Genomic DNA, 20159 nt, shown 5'->3' with positions numbered 1-20159 from the left:
TTGTATTGAGTAGGCCATGCATAAAGTAATTTTAAATATTATTTTGGTAATATGTTTTTACTATTTCAGTACTATTTCGGTATATGTTTTTTCAAACTAATTTTACGTATATTGTGCTTGTTAATTATTGCATATACAGTGGGCCATAATAAACGCATTTATATAGAATGTTATTATAAACCCATCAAACAATTTATTACGTATACCGACCTACGTTCTTTTCAGGTCGTCTACATCAAGGCTATACATCATCAGTGTAAATTTACCCTTTGCCCTGACAAAGTCGGCCTGAGACATCTGATACGTCATTGTACTCGAAATAAATTACCAGAAGACCTTTATCGCATTTAATATTTTTCATTACATTTATTTTAAAAACGCATTACATTATTTTTAAAACACATGTGAGCACATATAGAGAAGAAAATATGTTATATGATGTATTTCGCCGTTGTGTTATAATAAACAAAGAAGTGACTCTAGTGGCGAAAGTATCTGTACACTAGCGGCGCACCAGAGGTAACCCAGGATTATCCTATTTTAAACTTTTTCTCATGGTTTCCTGTCCCGCACTGAGCTAAATTTTCAAATGTATGCGTATAAAAAATCGCGCTGAGCCCATATAAAGTTTCATTTATTCTGAAACCAAATAATAAACAGATAGATTTAAAGATGTAGGACGAAGTTTTTAACAGAAATGAGAACTGTTGACAATATTATGAGAACTGCTATATTGAACATATATAACATTGCCACGAAGTATAGAACACCTGTGTTATAACAATTTAAGTTGCTTCCAAATTGAAGATGCCGGATTAAAAACGTTACAGGTATTAATTATGGGTTTTGTAGATTGTCGGCCATATAGGTTGATAAAAAGAATCACCCACAAAGTTAAATACATGGTAACTCTAAAACAGAACACCAGAGTTATAACAAATGACGTTGCCCGCTATGGTAGGATAAAAGTATCTTAGATTATGGAATATTCCAGAAAAGAACAAAAATATTAAAATATATTGTATTCCGAATTTGCTTAGTATGTAAAAACCTTCTTTTTGATGTATAACGGCAATTGCTCCAACCCAGTGGTCCCCAATGGGTTGTCCAAAACACAAAATAACATACATAGTAACTCGTAAGATAGCCCGAGATGTGTAAACACCCGTGTAATAACGACTGTCGTTTTCCGGCCACGCGAGGATAAAGTTAGTTACACTGATTTATTCATTTATCTATTTGATATGCAAACTTGTATGTTTGAATTGCAGTGTATACTTAAACGTATTGGCCACTAAACGAAACGTCATTAGCGAGAACAAACAAAGCTTCTAATCCACTGTGAACCACTCTGCTTAATATTTCATGCAATCTTGAAAGATAAACTAAATTTAGGATTCTAACCGAGACTGGGTCTCTTCCAAATAGAGTAGCCCGTTGAAGTAAAAGACAGAGTTCTACATTTGACAACATTTCCTTAAATTGTGATCAATTTGCCCTGTCCGTTTATCACGCGTATTATACTAAAATGCACAAGGTATGGTACTGTTGGGTAAGATTGGACACCTTTAGAACTTAATATCCAATTTTACTAATCGCGTTTTAAACAATTAACAACTATAGGAGTCGTGAAAATACGGTTTTTATAATTTTTTGAATACTCTTTGTTTGCTACCAAATGCGACGAGAAATAAAATGTAAACGTGTCCCATCTCCCCCCACCCAATTAACAAATACACTACGTGTGTCCGGTGTATTAGGAAAATAACGTTGTAACAATTCGAAATGGAGCATAACGTACATCATAACAGCGACCCAAAACACACACATCAAATAGTTCAGATATTTTGAGTCGGATTTGAATATTTAATACGACAAATACGTAGTGGCAAGTGTCATAACTTAGTTGACAGTTTTCCGTTATAAGACCAAATGAATTTCGATTTAGTAGAGAAATATCATAATATTGATCATTTTAGCCGAATTAACATGGCCGTGAACCTGCATTACCATTCGGAAGAGGCATTACACGCCAAGATTAATAAAAGGCGGAGTGTAATGGGGATATATGGATTCAAGAGATTCGGAAAAAGTGACGTGGCAAGAACATTAACTTTAAATAAAAAAGGTATGCGGCAAATGTGGGTTTATTACTTTGTAAATGTCGATAAACCGAGAAATATTTTAAGCTTAAAAAGTACACCCTTTTTATTAAGTTACCGTAATTTTTACCTTAAGCGTGTTAAACTACTATGTCATTTTAAAGTAACTGTCGGTTTAAAACAATTGTCGTTGTTATATATAAACACGATTGGGATATTTAGATATCATGTACTAAAGGTGTCCCATCTTCCCCCACCCTATATGCCTAAATTCTTGGACATTTGTTTTCTAGTTAATTAAAATAAAAAAATTTGCAATAACCATTTTTCGAAACCATACAGTTGCTGTATATTCATTGTAAATAGTCCTCTATAAGTCTATATAGGCTATGATATAAATTCGATTTACATACAACGTTTTACATTTGAATAGCCTACATAAAAATATTGTTTAAATGCATCATTTTTACTATGGTTTTAATTGGAATAAGTTAAAGTATCGACTGTTACAATTTGGCAGTGGGTTCAGCATTTAATAATTGTTTTGCGGATATAAGACGGCTTGTCGTTTAGCTATATATGATTTCGACATTAAAATATCGATGTTCGCTGAATAATTAAAACTTCGACAAATAAATGAAGGGAGAAAAAACAGTTTTGACAAGATTAAAAATTCGGGAAAATATTTTGGAAAATTTAAACACTTTTTTATAAAAAAATACGATTATCTTTTTTAGTTAATTGGAAACACATGGGAAAAGTAGGTAGTCAACTATGTATCTATAATGTTAAAACATCAGTACGATTTCACAGCCGCATGTTATGTTAAACATGACCTTAACACCTTAAAGATAAGGTGGTATATGTAAACATACAAGCGCCTCACAAGTAAAAACGAGCATGCAATGATGTTTAATTACCCGGATCACCAGTTTGATAGCAGAGGCTATCTTAGGATAACGCCTACCCTTAAAAAATTGCATGCGCATCCAGTATAATGAGAGAGGGACATTCGATCAAGGTACCAGACCCATTGGTATATATCAATGTTTTATAAAGCGGTAAAAGATGGCTGCCGTTTTGGACCTTCTCCTAATAAAGCTAAACAAATGCACGGATGAGGCCCTACATAGATGAATAAGTTATTTCGAAATGCTAGCAGTCACGAGATATCAAAAGCGTATTTAATGAATGCAGGATTATGCCATTGGTAAAAGGCTAACGTTAATCTATGCGCTTGTCTGTATTAATGAGAATACTTTTCAGTCTTTCTAAGCAATAATTATGCTGTAAGAAACTCACTGAAAAGCTATCGACAGAATGGATTATTAAATGCTAACCACATATATAAAATAAAAGCAAAATTTGACTAAATAAAAGACAATGCACATAACTAAAATACTAGCCATGTTAAACCGATATGACGTCACAAAAAGGATTCATAAAATATTCCACTATATAGATTTCCATTGTTTAAAGACAATGTCAATTGTGACAGCTCATCACGTGAGTGATTTTAAATAAAGGCGCAATTTCAATACAGTTTTAAATTGGATGGGGTCTAGGGCTACTTAAAATTACTTAACCCACTATTTCATGGCTTACTTAAGGCATTACCTATACGGTTAAATAAATTGCGCTTATTTTCGATAGCATATCACTTGCCACATTTAAGGTTATCTTGTAAAATGTATTAAACTTAACTTGGTAAAGAAAATAAACCTTTTATTCTATTTCTACCAATGCGTTTTTACGTCTTTGTTTATTGTTTTAATTAATATGACTTTGTAAATAAATGTAAGTTAGGCTATGTATTACGCTCCTTTATTCCGGTTTCAGTAATACAAGGGAAGTGTACAGGACAGCAACGAATATTTAATATACGTGCGTGGCTTTGTAAATGAGGGAATTGTCAATCTGCCAAGCCAATATCAGGGGCAGGAAGTATTGCACTGATTGTTTTCTCTCTGATTTAAAATTCCGGGCTTCAAATAAATGCTATAGTAATATAGCCAACTAGGGTTCGGGTTAAACCAAAGTAACACAGATGTTTCTGATGGATGTATCTTGTCAACATAATGCATTATTGAAGGTTTTAAACTTGGTTTACCGTTATATTTAGGTAAAATGCTAAAGTGCAGGCCATATACGTGGGCGTGTGTCCTTAGAAAGATTTTTTCCCGCACTGGCTTCCTGTAGCCAATAACGCTAACGATTTAGATTTTTCGCGTTTTTACAATTAGAGTGTAGCAGCAAAATCGGATTACAAGCTAATCATGAAAAAAGCTAAACATCAACAAAGAAATGAAGAAAAAATCTATAACGTAAAGACAAAGGAGGCTTATACATCACATATATGACGATTGTGGCAATTAAGCGAAGTGGTATTATGAATGTATCACGTAATATGCAATCTACATTAGGCCAGTGTTGCTCAATCTTAGGGATGGCACTTGGTTTAAATGGGTCTCCTACAGTGGGGCAAAAAGTGATTTATTTTAGGATTTTTTATTTTAACATTTTACAGGCATAAATAGTGGCAGAGCTAAAAACAAACTATACATGTTTCTCAGCGAAAATTGTTTAACGGTTCTAATATATCAAGGTTTCTCGTATTTCAAGTTGCGCAACCCCAAAACTACATTTCGCACAACGTTTTGTAAGTATACAATAAAAACAACAAAATGACTCATTTTTCACGACAACAGTTCTAACGCTTTGCGAAACATTGTAGTAGGCGAACTAACCAAGTCAAACGGTAACCAACTTTTGGTCACAACCCATAGGGGTTCAGAAACTTTATATTGTTCTACTGACGTGTTGCAAATACGCCATACACAAGCTATATTGTTATTGCTGTGCCGCAAACAGAAGACTGCTGTTTTCTAGTCTTAGTATCCAATACGTTATTTTCAATAAAATGTCTATTGTTATCACGATTTTAAAAACATCTTTTCGATTTTGAAACGTCTAAGATATAAATTGATTGAGATTGACTAAGGGCAAATCGATCTAAGAACATGTTCCAATATATGTGACATTTGTTTACATCAAAACGGTTTTGACAGAATATATGACATATATGCGACAGTTGTTACAAAACAAATAATTTAAACAAATATAGGTATAATAATAAAAGTCGAACAGGCTTTTGGTTCTTGCCTAATTGATGAAGAAGACTGGACACAAACTTTCCAATCAATTCTGCGTGTGTGTTTTCGGGTAACTCAAAGGTAATAAAGTAAATATGCCGGTATAGTTATTCCTAATTATAGCGTGCATATTATTCCTCGTGGGAGTTAAGGGTAGGTTCAATACTTCAACCCATGTACTATGAAAAAAGCGTTTGCGAAGCGAGACACGACTTATTGTCATTAAAACTTGCAGAGCTGCATCGATTTATTGACCGGTAGAATCCACAGCGAGGGCGTTGTTATTTCTCATTACCAATGTTTAGTAATTACAACACTTTGTTCGCCATGCAAGCGTGAGGAAGACGTCACCTTCGTACCCATGGGCGGCGCTTCACTGACTTAAATTGCTCATGGCATTTTTACTAAAGACTTTTACAAAGAAGCAGTTCGTGCACCGAAGCGCAGCTTACAGATCGTGAATTTTAAAACTGCGATCGCCAGCATTCCATACTAACAACGACAAACATTAATTTAAGAACTTCGGCTAAACAGCAAACAGGCTAGTGACAGTTTCGACTAAACAACAAACAGGATACTGACAGTTCCGACTAAACAACAAACAGGTAACCAAAATCAGATGTACAACAAATACCCTTCCAGAAGGTCTACAGCGAAATAAGAGTATATAGAGATTGACTCTGGTTAAACAACAAACAAATCTTTCAGCTTTCAAATATAAAGCGACCGTTACAACGACTTAAGATACTATTCTAAAGTTGAGTTGCATATTGTAAAAACGTGGCCATGTATGCATAACATACATAAGCCGACAAACGCTTTTTAGGCTAACGCACCAAACATTACTCAACGTATATAGTAGGTTGGGGTAAGATAGTCTACCTCTTCATTCTTTCTTATTGTCCCATTTGGGAGTGAACAAAGAATATTTACAGACTTTTTTAACCTTATCCCCATCACTTTATAACAGGGGTTCCCAAACTTATTTTATCGCGGGCCAATATGTGAAATCCTAATTATGCATCGGGCAAGGTTTTCCTTGCTATATTGGCGACGCGACTTGTATTGCTTTACAGTCATTCTTGTCTTGCTATTTTAAACACAGCACCAATCAGGCATGATTAGCCTACTCAGTATATAAATAATAGTCTATGCCATATAAAAAAAACGAAAGGAATTTAAAATCTAAACCCTGGAAAGTCACGAAAACTAATTCTGCACAAAGCTTGGTAGGCTATTTTGTTTAGTTATACACTAAAGGAAATAACTTCCATACGTTAAAAAACGTTTTGATTTGCTGATCTATTAAACTTTTTTATAAGAAGCTTGTTAAACATGATCAGAAGATATGGAATTAGGTGTTAGCGGTTTCCGTCTTACCCAGGGTACTACTTCAAGTTAAATTTCCTTAAATCCCAAAAAAAACTCTCGTATTTCGTGTTGTGTTAAGACAAGCATCAAATTAACTAATTACTTTGACATTTGTTGCGTTTGTTTGCCTAATTTGAGCGTGGCATCAAATGCTTCAAATGTCCGATCTCTGCCATATTGTTAGTATCTAACAGCTCCAACTTTAGAGGTACTATTAAAATCTATGTTCAAACAGTAGATTTCTGTTTAAGTTACATGTGATTGCAGCAATGGACAATATAAAATGTTAAATTTGTGTTATATTTTTAAATCGAACTCTGTTTAGCGGCCGTGGTTTTTATTTAATACGTTTCCAATGGTAATTTTACCGTGTTTTAGTAATTGTTGTTACTTTCCTTCTCTTCTTTGTTTTAATACTTTGGTGTTCACTAATGTATTCGTATAGATAAATAAAATAAATATTGCATTTATCTTAAAGTCTGTATTCTAATGTGCAATGTGCATACCTTTTCACAGTTAAATTGACCTAAATGATATGCTGCATAAGTTACTTATGGTTGTGGTTTTGAACTAAGCACTCCTTGCTGACATGCATAATATGACAGTCGATCGATAAGGTGGGTTTACCTGGCACGCACGATGGTTGAGATCGAGTTGTTCCCGCTGCATATCCGGTGGTACATTCACATTTAACGCGGAGGACTTGTCGCACTACTCTATCTACTGTACAACATCTGCTGCTCACAATAACTTTACAACTCCCTCCCGGGCCATCAGATATTGACACCTCGTCTTTATCTGTGAGAAGTAAACAAATTAAGTTTGTGACGACTGTCGTTGCCCCGCAAAATGCTGGACCGACAGCATATATAACGTTTAGTGAGCCAGGAAATCTAAACAAAATGACGTTTAAATCTAAATTAAGACTAATACTAAAAACTTAATATCAAAACGTCTATTAAAAGACAACAGATAGGGTTTTACATTTGGTTCAAGCTTAGAAATGTCAAACAAGAAAATGCCGTTTTCATTAAAGTACGTCACAATTATCACAGTTACGTCACACAAACCAATTTCAATTTGAATTAACAATTCATTTCCCGCCTATTTTTACACGAGAAAACGTGCGTCAATGTCGACGCCGAGTTATGTTATACGCATCGTTTCTTCTTGTTATAAAACTTGATCAATTTTCAATCAACGCCACCCGTGCGCTTGAGATTATGACATCATAGTAGGAAACAGCGATCGCTACTAATAGACGTGAATGGGGTGTTATGGTATGGCAAAAAATCATGTATTGTCTTTCATAGCATATAAACAAAATATAAATGTTAATTTCTCATCGAATACAGTAACGAGGATAAGATTAATTAGGCAGTGAAAGGGTAAAAGTTTTATACAAAAGCATAGCTAAAAAAGCAAAATTGTAGACAAAAATCGCCACAATTGGAAAACGACTTTATTGTGCCTAATGGAAACTACGTCACTGATTACGTCAGAGACGGAAACGCATTCGGTGATAAGCGAATGGATAATCGTTGTAAATAATTTGTTTGTTTAACGTTTATAGGCAGCGTTACAAATTAAAAGACACGTGTTGTAACTCGATAGTGGGCTTAATATGTTTATAATACACCATGTGTATTTTGTATAAGACGGCTATATGTTACAATTGGACAGTGGCCATCAACGTGTATGAACACACCATGTGAATCTGGTGTACAAAAGACCATGTTGAAACTTGACATTTTACTGACTTATATTCTGGATGAAATTCTCGTAAAACAAATCAAGTCTCATTTAAAATCAATGCTAATAAAATGACAAACCTAGACGCGCTGTGTCTCTCCCTTTGCCTTGTGACTGCACCGTTCCAAACACACACAAGCAACATAATATTGATATCAGATGAACGACCAGCAATCGACTCGCCATTTCTTTGACAGAAATTACAAAATCCTAAAACAAGCAAATCTAAAATACATAGAAGGTTATCGATTGCATATTTTGCACATATACGTGCCTTACTGTGAAGCACGCCTAGGGACCTGGTATTTAGAAAAGAATTAGCCAATTGCCCCAAATATTTGGATTTGTATAACCTGTTAATAGAACTATCCAGTGGTACTTTTTATCGTACTTTGTCAAAAGGCAACTTTTCGCACAATAATTCAATAACGTGATATATACATATGCATAGACTCGTACACTTACAGTGATTATACAGTGTCAATGTAATGTCTGCTTAGACACTTTATAAACTAAAAGCTTAAATGTTTTGAAATGTATTAAAATTATGTTGTTTTTTAAACTACAAGCAGAGGCATCTGAACGCATGATGCGAGCACTTTTCTACTTTATGCAATGAACTATTCCAACCTAGTTCCCACTAATGTGTTTGGGACATGAAGATTTCAGACAAAATCGATGAGATTTCAACACGGTTTTACACTTACTACACTTTACTGCATTCCTAACGAATGTTGCGCTTTGTTGTGTGCAATCTGTTGCCTAGTCGGCAGAACGCATTTGCACAGAAACTATACAGAGACACTGCGGATGGCATAAAATCATCATATATGGTAGTTTGAGTTAGGAATTAAGATGGACCATGCCCTCAGTAATTAATATGCTTATGCAAGCCTATGTGGTTACATCATATACTATTTTGGATTGTGTTTATCTGAGCGTGTTATTGGACGTATAGAAGTCTATACAATACAAATCAATGCATAATAACCTCCGCACAACTATGTTGATTTGTGTACGAAACCCAATTTAGGTAACAATGAACAATATAATATAGTAGGTTAGGGTAAATGGGGCACGTTTTCATTCCCTTATATCGTCCCACTTGGTAGTAAACAAATAATGTTTGTAGAATTATGTAATCGTATCCTCACAAAAAAACGCTGTAAGTTGTTGAATGCGCGCCTATAGGAAATACGGGGTATAGCAATGTGCTAACGGTATACAACCTACCCCACAGTACCCAATAACGTCAAAGGCGAATCAAGCGCACTGAGAATACATGTTCCTTAAACAAAGCATTTATACTTTACAAATGAAGAGTTGCGTAGTTTTAATAACATACGCAACGACTTTAAATATAGGCACCATTATAATTATTAATAATAACAAAATAGGGTATAGGTTCGAAACTCGGCTTCGGCAGTAGAGGATATAACCAACTAAATATAAAATAATTAAGAATTATTTCGCCTGGTTTGATTATATATTAGCTAAACAACGATGTAATGCCCCTCATATCTAATACGATTTTCCAACTAAAAACAATCTCAGCAGAAACAACAATTAAATGCCGCGAATGTAGAAGATAATTCAATATTTTCTCAAACCGCAAATCCGTATTGTTCCGATAATCCTATATCTGCATGCTTTGTTAAGCCACAATCGTTTCGGAGTAACATTAATTTTCCTTTTGTTGACCTAACCACGCCGTGTGTGACGTCATAGTGATGAATATTTCAGCAGCGGCGCGCGCCGCGTTGTTGGCGCAAGCGAGTTCTGGAAATTGGATGCAGTTACCCCAACACGAGAGTTACGATTTATTGCCAGCGCGGATCACAGTTTGATTGACAGCTTGACCCAGAGGAAATGACTTTATGTTTGTGGGGATTAGACCAGGTTCGATTAACAAGGCTCCCTGGTTTAAACAAAATCCGTGTTTAATAGTGGCTAAATTTAAAATCGTTATACAAAAAAACAGTGACCTACATAGTTACACACGGGTAACTTGTAACGGGGCACGAACTGATTTAAACAGAACGCCCGTGTTATAACGACTGTCGTTGTCCCGCCATGCGAGGATACATAAGTAAGATAAGTTACATCATTCATTTAAACTTAAAGCGTAAACTCCAGCTAAACAAATCAAAGCAATCCTTCAAAAGGCTATAAAATTTCTAATATCTTGCTAGATTGCTAGGGAAGATTGATACCGTTAGAATAAAGTATCCAATATTTCATAATCGTGCATTAACCATTAAAAACTGTTTTTTAGGATCGCGAGAAATCGGACATATTTAATGACAATAAAACATGTAGCATTTTACTCCAACCTCCCAAAATCTGTTTAAATTATTTTAAAATCCCAGGATTCTCTCTCTCTGCGATTTGCTGATAAAGCGACCTATCGCTAATAGGTTTCTATTCTTATGTTCTGTGTATATTACTGAGCGTTGAAGTCTCATCGTTTCGTTATCGACCGATCTAGAAACCTAAAGACCCCGGTACGGAAGCACCAAAGGCGCTCAAGGCTTGCAGTACAGCAGTTCTTTCTCCAAGCGGCGTTGGAGCGATACTAGCAGACGTCCGACCGAGGCAGGCTTTTAATAATGCAGGAGACAGCCGTAAAACCGTGCTTCGTACTTTATCGCCTGGACGTTAAATGAGCGGGAACGACAAAATACGAACGGTACTGGCAAAATGGTCTATGGCAATATTACCTCTTCCATGCCCGGCGTTAGGTGTGGATAAATGAGGTTAGCAGCAAGCTTAGAATTAGCACGCTTGTCTGCTATATCAGGTCGGCATCATGCCTTATTTATGGCGGCTGCAGATATTTCTACAGCGGTTCGATGTAATGAATAATAAATTATGTTTGGCGTAGTGGAGACTGAGCCCGAGCAAATTTCCAAGGATCAATGTTCACGAATCGTAATCGCTAAATTGGAACATCAATCCTCGCGCCAACGTATTTGTGATATTATTCCGCCGCTATGTGGCGCTAACAATCACGATAACGTAACCAAGGAAATATATAAATCTCAATTACTTTTTCTCATTTATGTGGGGGAAACGACAGTCCTTATAACACATATGTTCCGTTTCAAACACTTCGTGTCGCTTACGAGTTACTAAGTACGTAACTTTGTGAGTGAATGTCCTTTTGTATATGGCTGATCACCTAGAGATCCCATTAGTGACCACTGGGTCGGAAATATTACCGTTAAAGTTTCTTGACAAAAGAGAATTGTAGCAGCAGTGAGCCCCTATTGTAGCAGCAGTGAGCTTTGAACCTAGTATCCCATGTTTATATCAACAGAAGCGCTCTAACCACTAAGCCATGACACTGAACCTTTGTATAAATAATGAAGGTGTAAGATTATCGCATATTGTAGAGAGCTGATGTTTAATCCCTTCCTCTACGAACCTATTACGTAAAAGCCACTTATCACTACGTTGATGAAGCAATAGCCACTCACTTGGATTACAAATAACGCCGCTACCGTTGTGGGCGTATGGGTATTTGGGGAAGACACTTAACGGCAATTGCCTCAACACACCAAGGAACAATCCACAAACAATAATCACCCACAAAATTACATACATGGTTATTCGCAAGCGGGCACCAGGTGTATGAAACAGAACACGTGTGTTTTAACGGCTGTCATTGCCTCGCCACGCAAAGGTAAAACAGTTACATTCATTCAATTACTTTCTGACTTGGGCCAAAACTGGAAAATAATCAAGGATATCGAATTATTTTTCACATTCTTTATTAAAGCGTACCAACATTGGCTCAGACAAAATAGACTTCAAAATAACACTCATATAAACTTTACCTAATTGATCATATGTAAGAAATACTGACATATACTGAAAGCAAGTTCGTAAAAAGAATTTTCTTTCTGTTTTTAATCATGATATATATGATGTATGGATACACCAATATAGCATCGGTGTTAAAAAATTAAAGGAATCTTACACGACTGCATATAAAAAGACGGAATTTTTAATAAGGTCATTTATCTTCAGACCTATTGACGACGTAAAGTGCGATTCTCCTAACTGCAAGGCATGGTAGTAATACTGCATGGCGGTCATGTATTGTGTATGTGGCTGTTTTATGTGTAAGGCTCATAACTCATCTTTTAGAAGACGTTTCAAAATCTTTTCCGCTTTTTGTCGCGACTGAAAAATATAATGTAGCACACTTTCAAAATTATAGCCCCAAAAAACTAAAAATGTGCAAAAACACATTTTCTTTTTGTAAAAAGTAGATAAAACATCTGGCAAACCGCACAGGGTAAAATTTTCTAACAAAAAAAAAATATTTTTGCAATGTGAAACAAAAAGTACAAAAAAATTGCCAATGTGCTTTAACATACCAAACCAGTATTTCACTTCACAAATCTTCTATTACATCATAATTACCTCTTCATTATGTGTGGGGTCCATGGTGAACCAGAGAGCCATCGCACAACGACGTCCTTTAGTAACAGGTTTGACTCCATGAAGACATTCTTTACCAGCAGAGAAACTAACAAGACGACCACACTTAGGCCGAACTTGTACCTGCGTGTTAGATGGAAAGAATAACTTCTATGCAGTTATTATACCAAAGCTACTTTGCGGTTTATTGTTATTGCATACGGCTGATCAATTTGTTAAAGACGTTAAGTGTTTTACCCAATGACATATATGCTTTCAATGGAAGGGACGTCAAGCTATAAAAACCTAGTATCCCTTGGTCGAGAACGAGAGCTAAGCGGTAAGCACCCAGCGTTCAAGCTGCACGTTATATTTAGGCCAGGATTGGTGTTTTACCTTAGGACATATATGACCGCAATGGTCACATTATCAAGCTTTGAACCAAGTTTATCCTTTGGTTAAGAGAAGAGGACATTAACCCAGCGCTAAAAATGTTTTCATATCATTTAACATTCCTAAAAAACCCACGTACCACTTGTTTAATCGAACTACATAGTATAACTCAAAATTCATAATTTTATTTCACTTATTGTTAATTTGTTTGCTAAACAACATTCATTAAAACTCGCCATGGATTAAATATACGAGTAAGAGTGCCAGTTAAAAAGCTGGCTGTTAAAAAGAAATTAAAATACTTGTTAAGAATAAATATATAAATGGTTAAGAAATCCAATCAATTAACCTTAACTCTTCTTGCTGTTGCATCTGTCATTATAAATTCACCACCTTCAAACTCATCATTAAGATACAATATGGCGCTGTAATCTCTCCATGTATAAGCTGGCCTCTCCTTTAAACATGAGCCGTTCTCTTTCAATAAACAATTGTCGCTATGAACGGGATGACTGAGGTCGGTTCTTTCAACTGTAGGAATGTATTTTTTAAAAAGTAGGTGTTATGCTGGCATGTGTGGTGTTTTAGCATATGTCGAGTTATAACATGCGTGTCTTCGTATACACCAGACACACATGGTGTATTCATACACCTCATTGTCACTATTGAGTTATAACATGGGTGCCTTCTTATATACCAGACACACATGGTGTATTCACACACCTCATGCTCACTGTCGGTTTATAACATGGGTGCCTTCTTATATACCAGACACACATGGTGTATTCACACACCTCATGCTCACTGTCGGTTTATAACATTGCTATGCTTATCAGTATGTTTGGCCCGAACATTTGTAAGTGTATGCAAGGCAGTAATAGTAGGATACACAACCCTGTGAAATAAATTCCACTTCATTAGTTGAATTATATTTACTGAATAATGCATTGTACAACATTCTAGGGTCGGTCTGGCCACCCTGCCACCATAAGTTTGGTGCCTAAGCTTCCAGTTCCAACATACCATACATACAAACACAACTAACCAGGCTTTCCTTTAACAGTTGTCCTGCACACAAGGTGTGTATAATCAAAGTAGAGTTCTTGTGTTAGTTTGAAATACATCTTCACTTGTAGTCTAGCTTCTTCACTAAGCTTATAATACAGAGCTGCAGTTTGGGGAGGAACTTTGCCTTTCTCCGCTAACTGTGAAGATATTGTAATTATTTAAAATGTATTTTACCAAAACTTTATTGAGAAATTTTGACCTAAATAAATGAATGAAATTTCACTATCCTCGCTTGGCCAGGCAACTACAATCATTATAACACAGAAGTTATTTTTTATACATCTCGTGCTCGCTTACAGGTTACCACGCATGTAATTTAATAAACCCACATAATACCCTTACCTTAGCAGCAAGGTACACAGTCATCCCTTGAAACAATTCATGTTCACTATGAGGTGATACCCTTCCCATGTATCCATCACCCAGCACACCACCACTCTATGGGTTAAACATTCAATAAGTAAGTTGAATATTAAACATTAAAAATTAAGGGTTAAATATTGAATAAAAAGTAAAATAGGTATAGAACAAAAAAACAACAAAATACACAAATAAAAATATAAAAAAAATATAATATTAAATAGCAACTGTGATATTTTCCAAGCAACTACAAGCCTTTTTCTATTTTATTTAGATAAATCGTCCCCTTTTCATCTAAAACACCCCCTCCTTAAATCTTGATAGGCGTAAATTAGTATAATAAGGAAATACTACAAATAATCAAAACAATTTTTTTTTTACTTAAAGGGGCTCAGACCCTCATTAGCCCCCTTTTAAATATAACCCTGATTGAAACCAACTTACCAGTTCAAGATCAATAAGATCTTGGCATTGTTGTTCTGATGCAAACCCATCAACAGCAAACCTTAATGGGCCAGCCATCTGTGTTGAGTTGCTTAGCATCACAACTTTATTATGAAGCAGGGGTCCTTCTGGAGTGGGGGGTTGGGGTAATGATGTGCTGTCTATTATGGATATGATGGAGTTGGAGTCTATGACCTCATGCCCGATGTCGGACAACATGTGACTGATATCTACATCGCTCTGTGTGGTGGGATGTGTTAAAGTTGATGTTGTTTAGATAGTACTGCACCTCATGCTCATGCCGAGTGTTAACATGAGTTTATTTTTACAGACTAGTCTACAAACGTGGTAACTCGTAAGGCATGAGGTGTATGAAACAGAACACCTATGTTACAACAAATGTCGTTTCCCTGCCATGTAAGGATTAAAAAGCTACATTCATTCATTCATTCATTCATTCATTCATTCATTCATTCATTCATTCATTCATTCACAAAATTGCCTATGTCACCCCTCCCTGTAGAACACAATACAGACAATACACATATGAGGTATTTATACACAGATGCCAAATGCCAAAAAAATTGCAGGGCAGACAGGGTTATCCACAAGGGTAGGCCTGCCCCCCAGGTTTGGTACCCATTTTCATACACATCATGCTCACAACCTACAAGGTTAACACACATAACCAACAACCACACACCTCCGCCTCTCTTTTCTTCCTTATAACTTCCATCCTAGCATTGTAAGCATCCTTGGCTTCAATCATGTCTTTGGTTTTATCTTTCATGGAATTATATTCCACCTTTGCTTGGGCTGTTGTAACAATAAAGCAGTTAGCATTTGTTCTGTTACTCCCAGGCATATTTCAAATACTTTTTATCAGGGAACGTGTATCATATAACAAATGTAAATGCACACTTCCTGATGAAGTCTTGCCAAATAACAGACAAAACGTGGGAAATACACCAAGTTTTTTTTTCCATTGTGCATTATTATATTAAAACACCCTTTACCTTTTAATTACGAAAATTTACGCTCTCCAATTAAATTTTTCAGGCATGTTCTATTTACCATGGAGTTACAAAAAACCATTGGCCACACCAACAATAATGTTACAAAACAAAGTGATTGTTTATGGAAATGGCTGATACCATTCTATATGAGTGAGGTTTTACAGTGTGATACGCCATGGTACCTGGAATTTAGGGCAGAGTTGCCCATTACCCCAACAACCGAAAACAAAGTAGTTCAGTAGCAAATGTCTTACTTTTACTTTCCTTAGGTGGTTCTACTTGTTTTAATGTAGCAGCAACATTTTTGGTTGATTTATCAGAATTTTCTTTCAACTCAATATTTTCTGCTGAATCACCATTGTCCTCAGTGTCTTCTGTATTTTTTGAAATGTCACCCATTTCCCCAACTATGCTATCTTCATTTTCTGCCAAATCAGCATTATTTTCTGTTGAGTCAACAACATTTTCCGATGATTCATTATTATTTTCTTCTGAGTCACCATCATCTTCTTCCATATATGGATTTAAAAGACTTTCGGAAAAATTACGAATTCCAAAGTTTTGGTAAATGTGACGAAGTATTTTCGACTGAACTTTTAAGCGACGATGGAAAAGTGAAACGTCCTATGGGAAATACAAGTTGGTTTACTTGATTTTTTTTAGTAGTATTGTAGCTTTGGCACAACTTTTTACCTCTTTTGGTTTAGCATCGGTTGAATTTTCAAAATGGTTTAAATTATTTTTGATCAACACATTTTCTGGGAAGAATAAGAGATAACTTTTTGCTGCTTGTGCTGCTTGCCAATGTTTACCAACTGGAAAGAAAGAATTTTTAACTATTTTTAAATGTAAAATATTAAAATTTTTAAAGATTTTCAAATGTAAAAAATTTAGTATTTTTTTAATTGAATAGAATGTCTAGACCGTTTAAATAGAATGTAAAAATCAGGGTACGTAAACTTATGTGTACTAAGATTAACAAATAACAATAGGCACAGAAAATGAATAACAATAGGCACAGAAATGGACACAGTTTACAGAATCTACTTTTAGAGTTTACACAAAGTATCACACTTAGATACAATGTTTAAAATAATACATGGAATTGGAACAACAAATGTATATGTGGCGACAGGCATTTTAAAAACCATAGAATATGTAGAAAACAATGACTGTTTATAAACACACAAAACCGATTTTCTTACAGGATTAGTCTATATTTCCAAAAGCAGATTCCCCTTTGAACTTAAGGATACAGGTTCGAGGCTCAAAACTGCTTTACCATTGTGTCCATATATACTTATAAGATAAAGTAAAGTTAATTTATTTATAATTACATATGCTTTATCATGAAATATAAAGTGACCAATATAGTTAACACAACCTACCATGGTAGTAAGCAAACTGCAGGTAATGATAAACCTTTGGCACAAAATTGTTGATGAATGAATTAGCGTTTACTCTAGCTGCTTCATCAGGGCATGCCATGTAGCATTCTAATACAGCTCGGTAGTGATCTGAAATATACATGAGATCAGTGGGGCTGCAAGGGGGTTACTGGGATCGCAAGCCCTCTTCTTTTACAAAAAAATCAAATTATGAAAAAAATGTTATGAATATGAAACACCCTCTTTATTTTTTTTCTGACTGAACCACTGCATGAGATATAAGATTATACTACAGGAACTATGCCTACATTGAAATAACATGCATTTTATTTTTGTCTTTAACTATGGTTGTAGGAAAAATGTCTGAACATGAGTGCATAAAACAAGTATAATACAGAAATGAGAATATTGGAAAAACAGCAGTTTATAGAAAAACCTTTCACAATGTATTAATATATAGGTTACTCATAAGAGCTCATGTCTCTCAAGACAAGGATAATATTACACTCTTGGGACAGTAGAAACATAGTGTTATTATGCCTCAACTTAATAGAGAGGTCCGTAAGGTGTAATTTGTCTGCTCTAATATGTAATATCATGCATGAATGAACAATTTGAGAGCTTTTTCTTTCTTTATGTATGTACCCTCTTTTGTACCCTTGGCAAAGTCACATAAAGACAATTGCTTGAACCCAGTGGTCCTTTATGGGTTGTCCATATTGTCAGCCAAACATGTTATAAATCCAGGCAACCCTCAATGTCATGTAATTAAGTACGAACAGGATAACATAGTAAACTTACAAACGACTTCCAATTGAGTTGCCTCACAAGAACAAAAATAAGTGACAAGATATAGTGGAATGGGGGAAGATGGGATACGTTTGGGCTTTAAATTCCATTTTCCCATCCCATTTGGTTATAAACAAAAATCATTTAAAAAAAGTACAAAACGGTGTCTTCACAACTCCTATATACCGTTGTTAATTGTTTAAAACATGATTAGGAATCAGGATATTATGTGCTAAAGGTGTCCTGACTTTCCCCATCATAATATAACTATTTTATAATTGAGCACTTACTAGTAATCTGCCTATGAAAGGCAGTTGGTTCATCCTTGTATTCATCACCAGCGTTATATTCCCCCTCACAATCTACACGACATTTCCTTTCAATCTCATAATATTTAACCAGGGATCCTCGAGCAAAGGAATTGCTTCAGTGTAATCTTCTCTGTTATATGCTTGTATACCTGGACGGTAAATTAATACATTAATGTAAGTGTTGATGCAAATTGTGATAAAATTTGTGCATGTTAAACTTAGTTTAATAAGTGTACGTAATTAAAACCTTACTTACAAAGTTACATATTGGTAATTCGTAAGCGAGCACGAGGTGTATGAAACAGAACACCTATAACGACTACTGTAGCTTCTTTCAATTAAATATAATTATGTAAAGATGTTTTTAACTATAAGCGTGTTTTAAAAAAATTCGTTTTCTTGCTATATTCTGTTTTTTTTTTGTTTTACTATCAAATACTTTTTAATTTTCACTATTATAATTGAAGAGACAAATAAGAGGTATTCTTATTTTATAGTGTACTAACAGCAAACAAATCCAATAAATCACTCAGTATACTCACCATTATCATATTGATCAATATGAGATATAGGTTCCAGGTTAACAAACATTTCTTCTGTAGCATTTTCATGTTTACGAAACCAATCCAAGTTATCTTTCATCATCGGGTCGAGTGGATCGTAACTTGCGTATGTGTAGCTTGCTGATACTGAGTTCGCTAAGTCTCCAACCTGGGGTGGATGGTAAATACAGAATGGCTCATGGGTGTAATATTTCAAATGAATGTAACTTGCTTTATCCTCAGATGCACGGGAAAATGACAGTGGTTATAACACAGATGATCTGTTTTACACACCTCGTGCCAGCTTACCAGTTACCACATATGTAACTTAATTGTTTTTTTCTGCGTGGCTGACAATTTAGACAACTCATAAGTGACCATATGTAACCTGTAACTGAAAGTCTGTAACCATATAGCTTACCTTAAAATAAGCATATTGAAGATATCTATAAGGTTCCATTGATTTAAATGTATGTTTAACTTCATCAGAAATACGAAGAATCGATTCAGGGTTTCCAAACTTCTTCTCTTCACATTTGTGTGTGCATAGTGCTGAAAGTGAAGTTACAATAAATTTTATAAAGTATATATATATATTAAATATGCACACCTTGGGCTGTAGGGTACTTTTTATCGTTTTTATCTAGTTACCAGATACCTGGAGAAGCAGGGCACAGACTGATAACATTTAGATCTCTCTGTTGTTTTTTTGCCCATTACCCCAACACAGGGTGCTGCCTTTTATACTCCACTGAGCTAGTTTATAGACACTTAATATATACGGATTCCATTTAGAAAGGTAGTATACACCCATATATTAGTTTACATGCACTCTTACCATGCTGCCGAATGACTTCAAGTGAGCCTTGCTCTGATGCATGCGTGGGACGACAACTTAATGAACAAACTTGTACTTCTCTCTGGATGAACCTTGGTTAAAACAAAAAGTTATTAATATGTAGATTATACATATCATACAGGTAGTTTGGCGAAATGCACGTTGTTGTGGCCTTTAGTCACAAGAAAACAAGTTTATCGCATAA

At 35.3% G+C, this 20159-nt stretch overlaps 1 protein-coding gene across 8 annotated transcripts in view; it reads right to left on the bottom strand.

Moving 5' to 3' along the window:
- Positions 1-20159, bottom strand: part of leprecan (protein) — a 26117-nt gene that overhangs the window by 2630 nt on the left and 3328 nt on the right. Inside the window, exons 1-16 of one of the 8 annotated variants that reach the window (XM_026835303.1) lie at positions 19955-20072; positions 19538-19668; positions 19117-19285; positions 18554-18723; positions 17475-17603; positions 16780-16901; positions 16341-16710; positions 15774-15886; positions 15071-15310; positions 14609-14704; positions 14244-14403; positions 13548-13729; positions 12809-12949; positions 8458-8587; positions 7253-7423; positions 3139-3227 (exon numbers count right to left, since the gene is read on the bottom strand). In XM_026835303.1, coding sequence (XP_026691104.1) covers positions 3154-3227; positions 7253-7423; positions 8458-8587; positions 12809-12949; positions 13548-13729; positions 14244-14403; positions 14609-14704; positions 15071-15310; positions 15774-15886; positions 16341-16710; positions 16780-16901; positions 17475-17574 — 1899 coding nt within the window. In that variant the 5' untranslated portion in view covers positions 17575-17603; positions 18554-18723; positions 19117-19285; positions 19538-19668; positions 19955-20072 and the 3' untranslated portion in view covers positions 3139-3153. 8 annotated transcript variants of the gene reach the window in all.

This window comes from Ciona intestinalis, chromosome 1 (assembly GCF_000224145.3).
Source record: "Ciona intestinalis chromosome 1, KH, whole genome shotgun sequence".
Taxonomy (NCBI): Eukaryota; Metazoa; Chordata; class Ascidiacea; order Phlebobranchia; family Cionidae; genus Ciona; species Ciona intestinalis.
The sequence above is the reverse complement of the archived record's forward strand: the minus strand, read 5'-3'. Positions and strand labels throughout refer to the sequence as shown.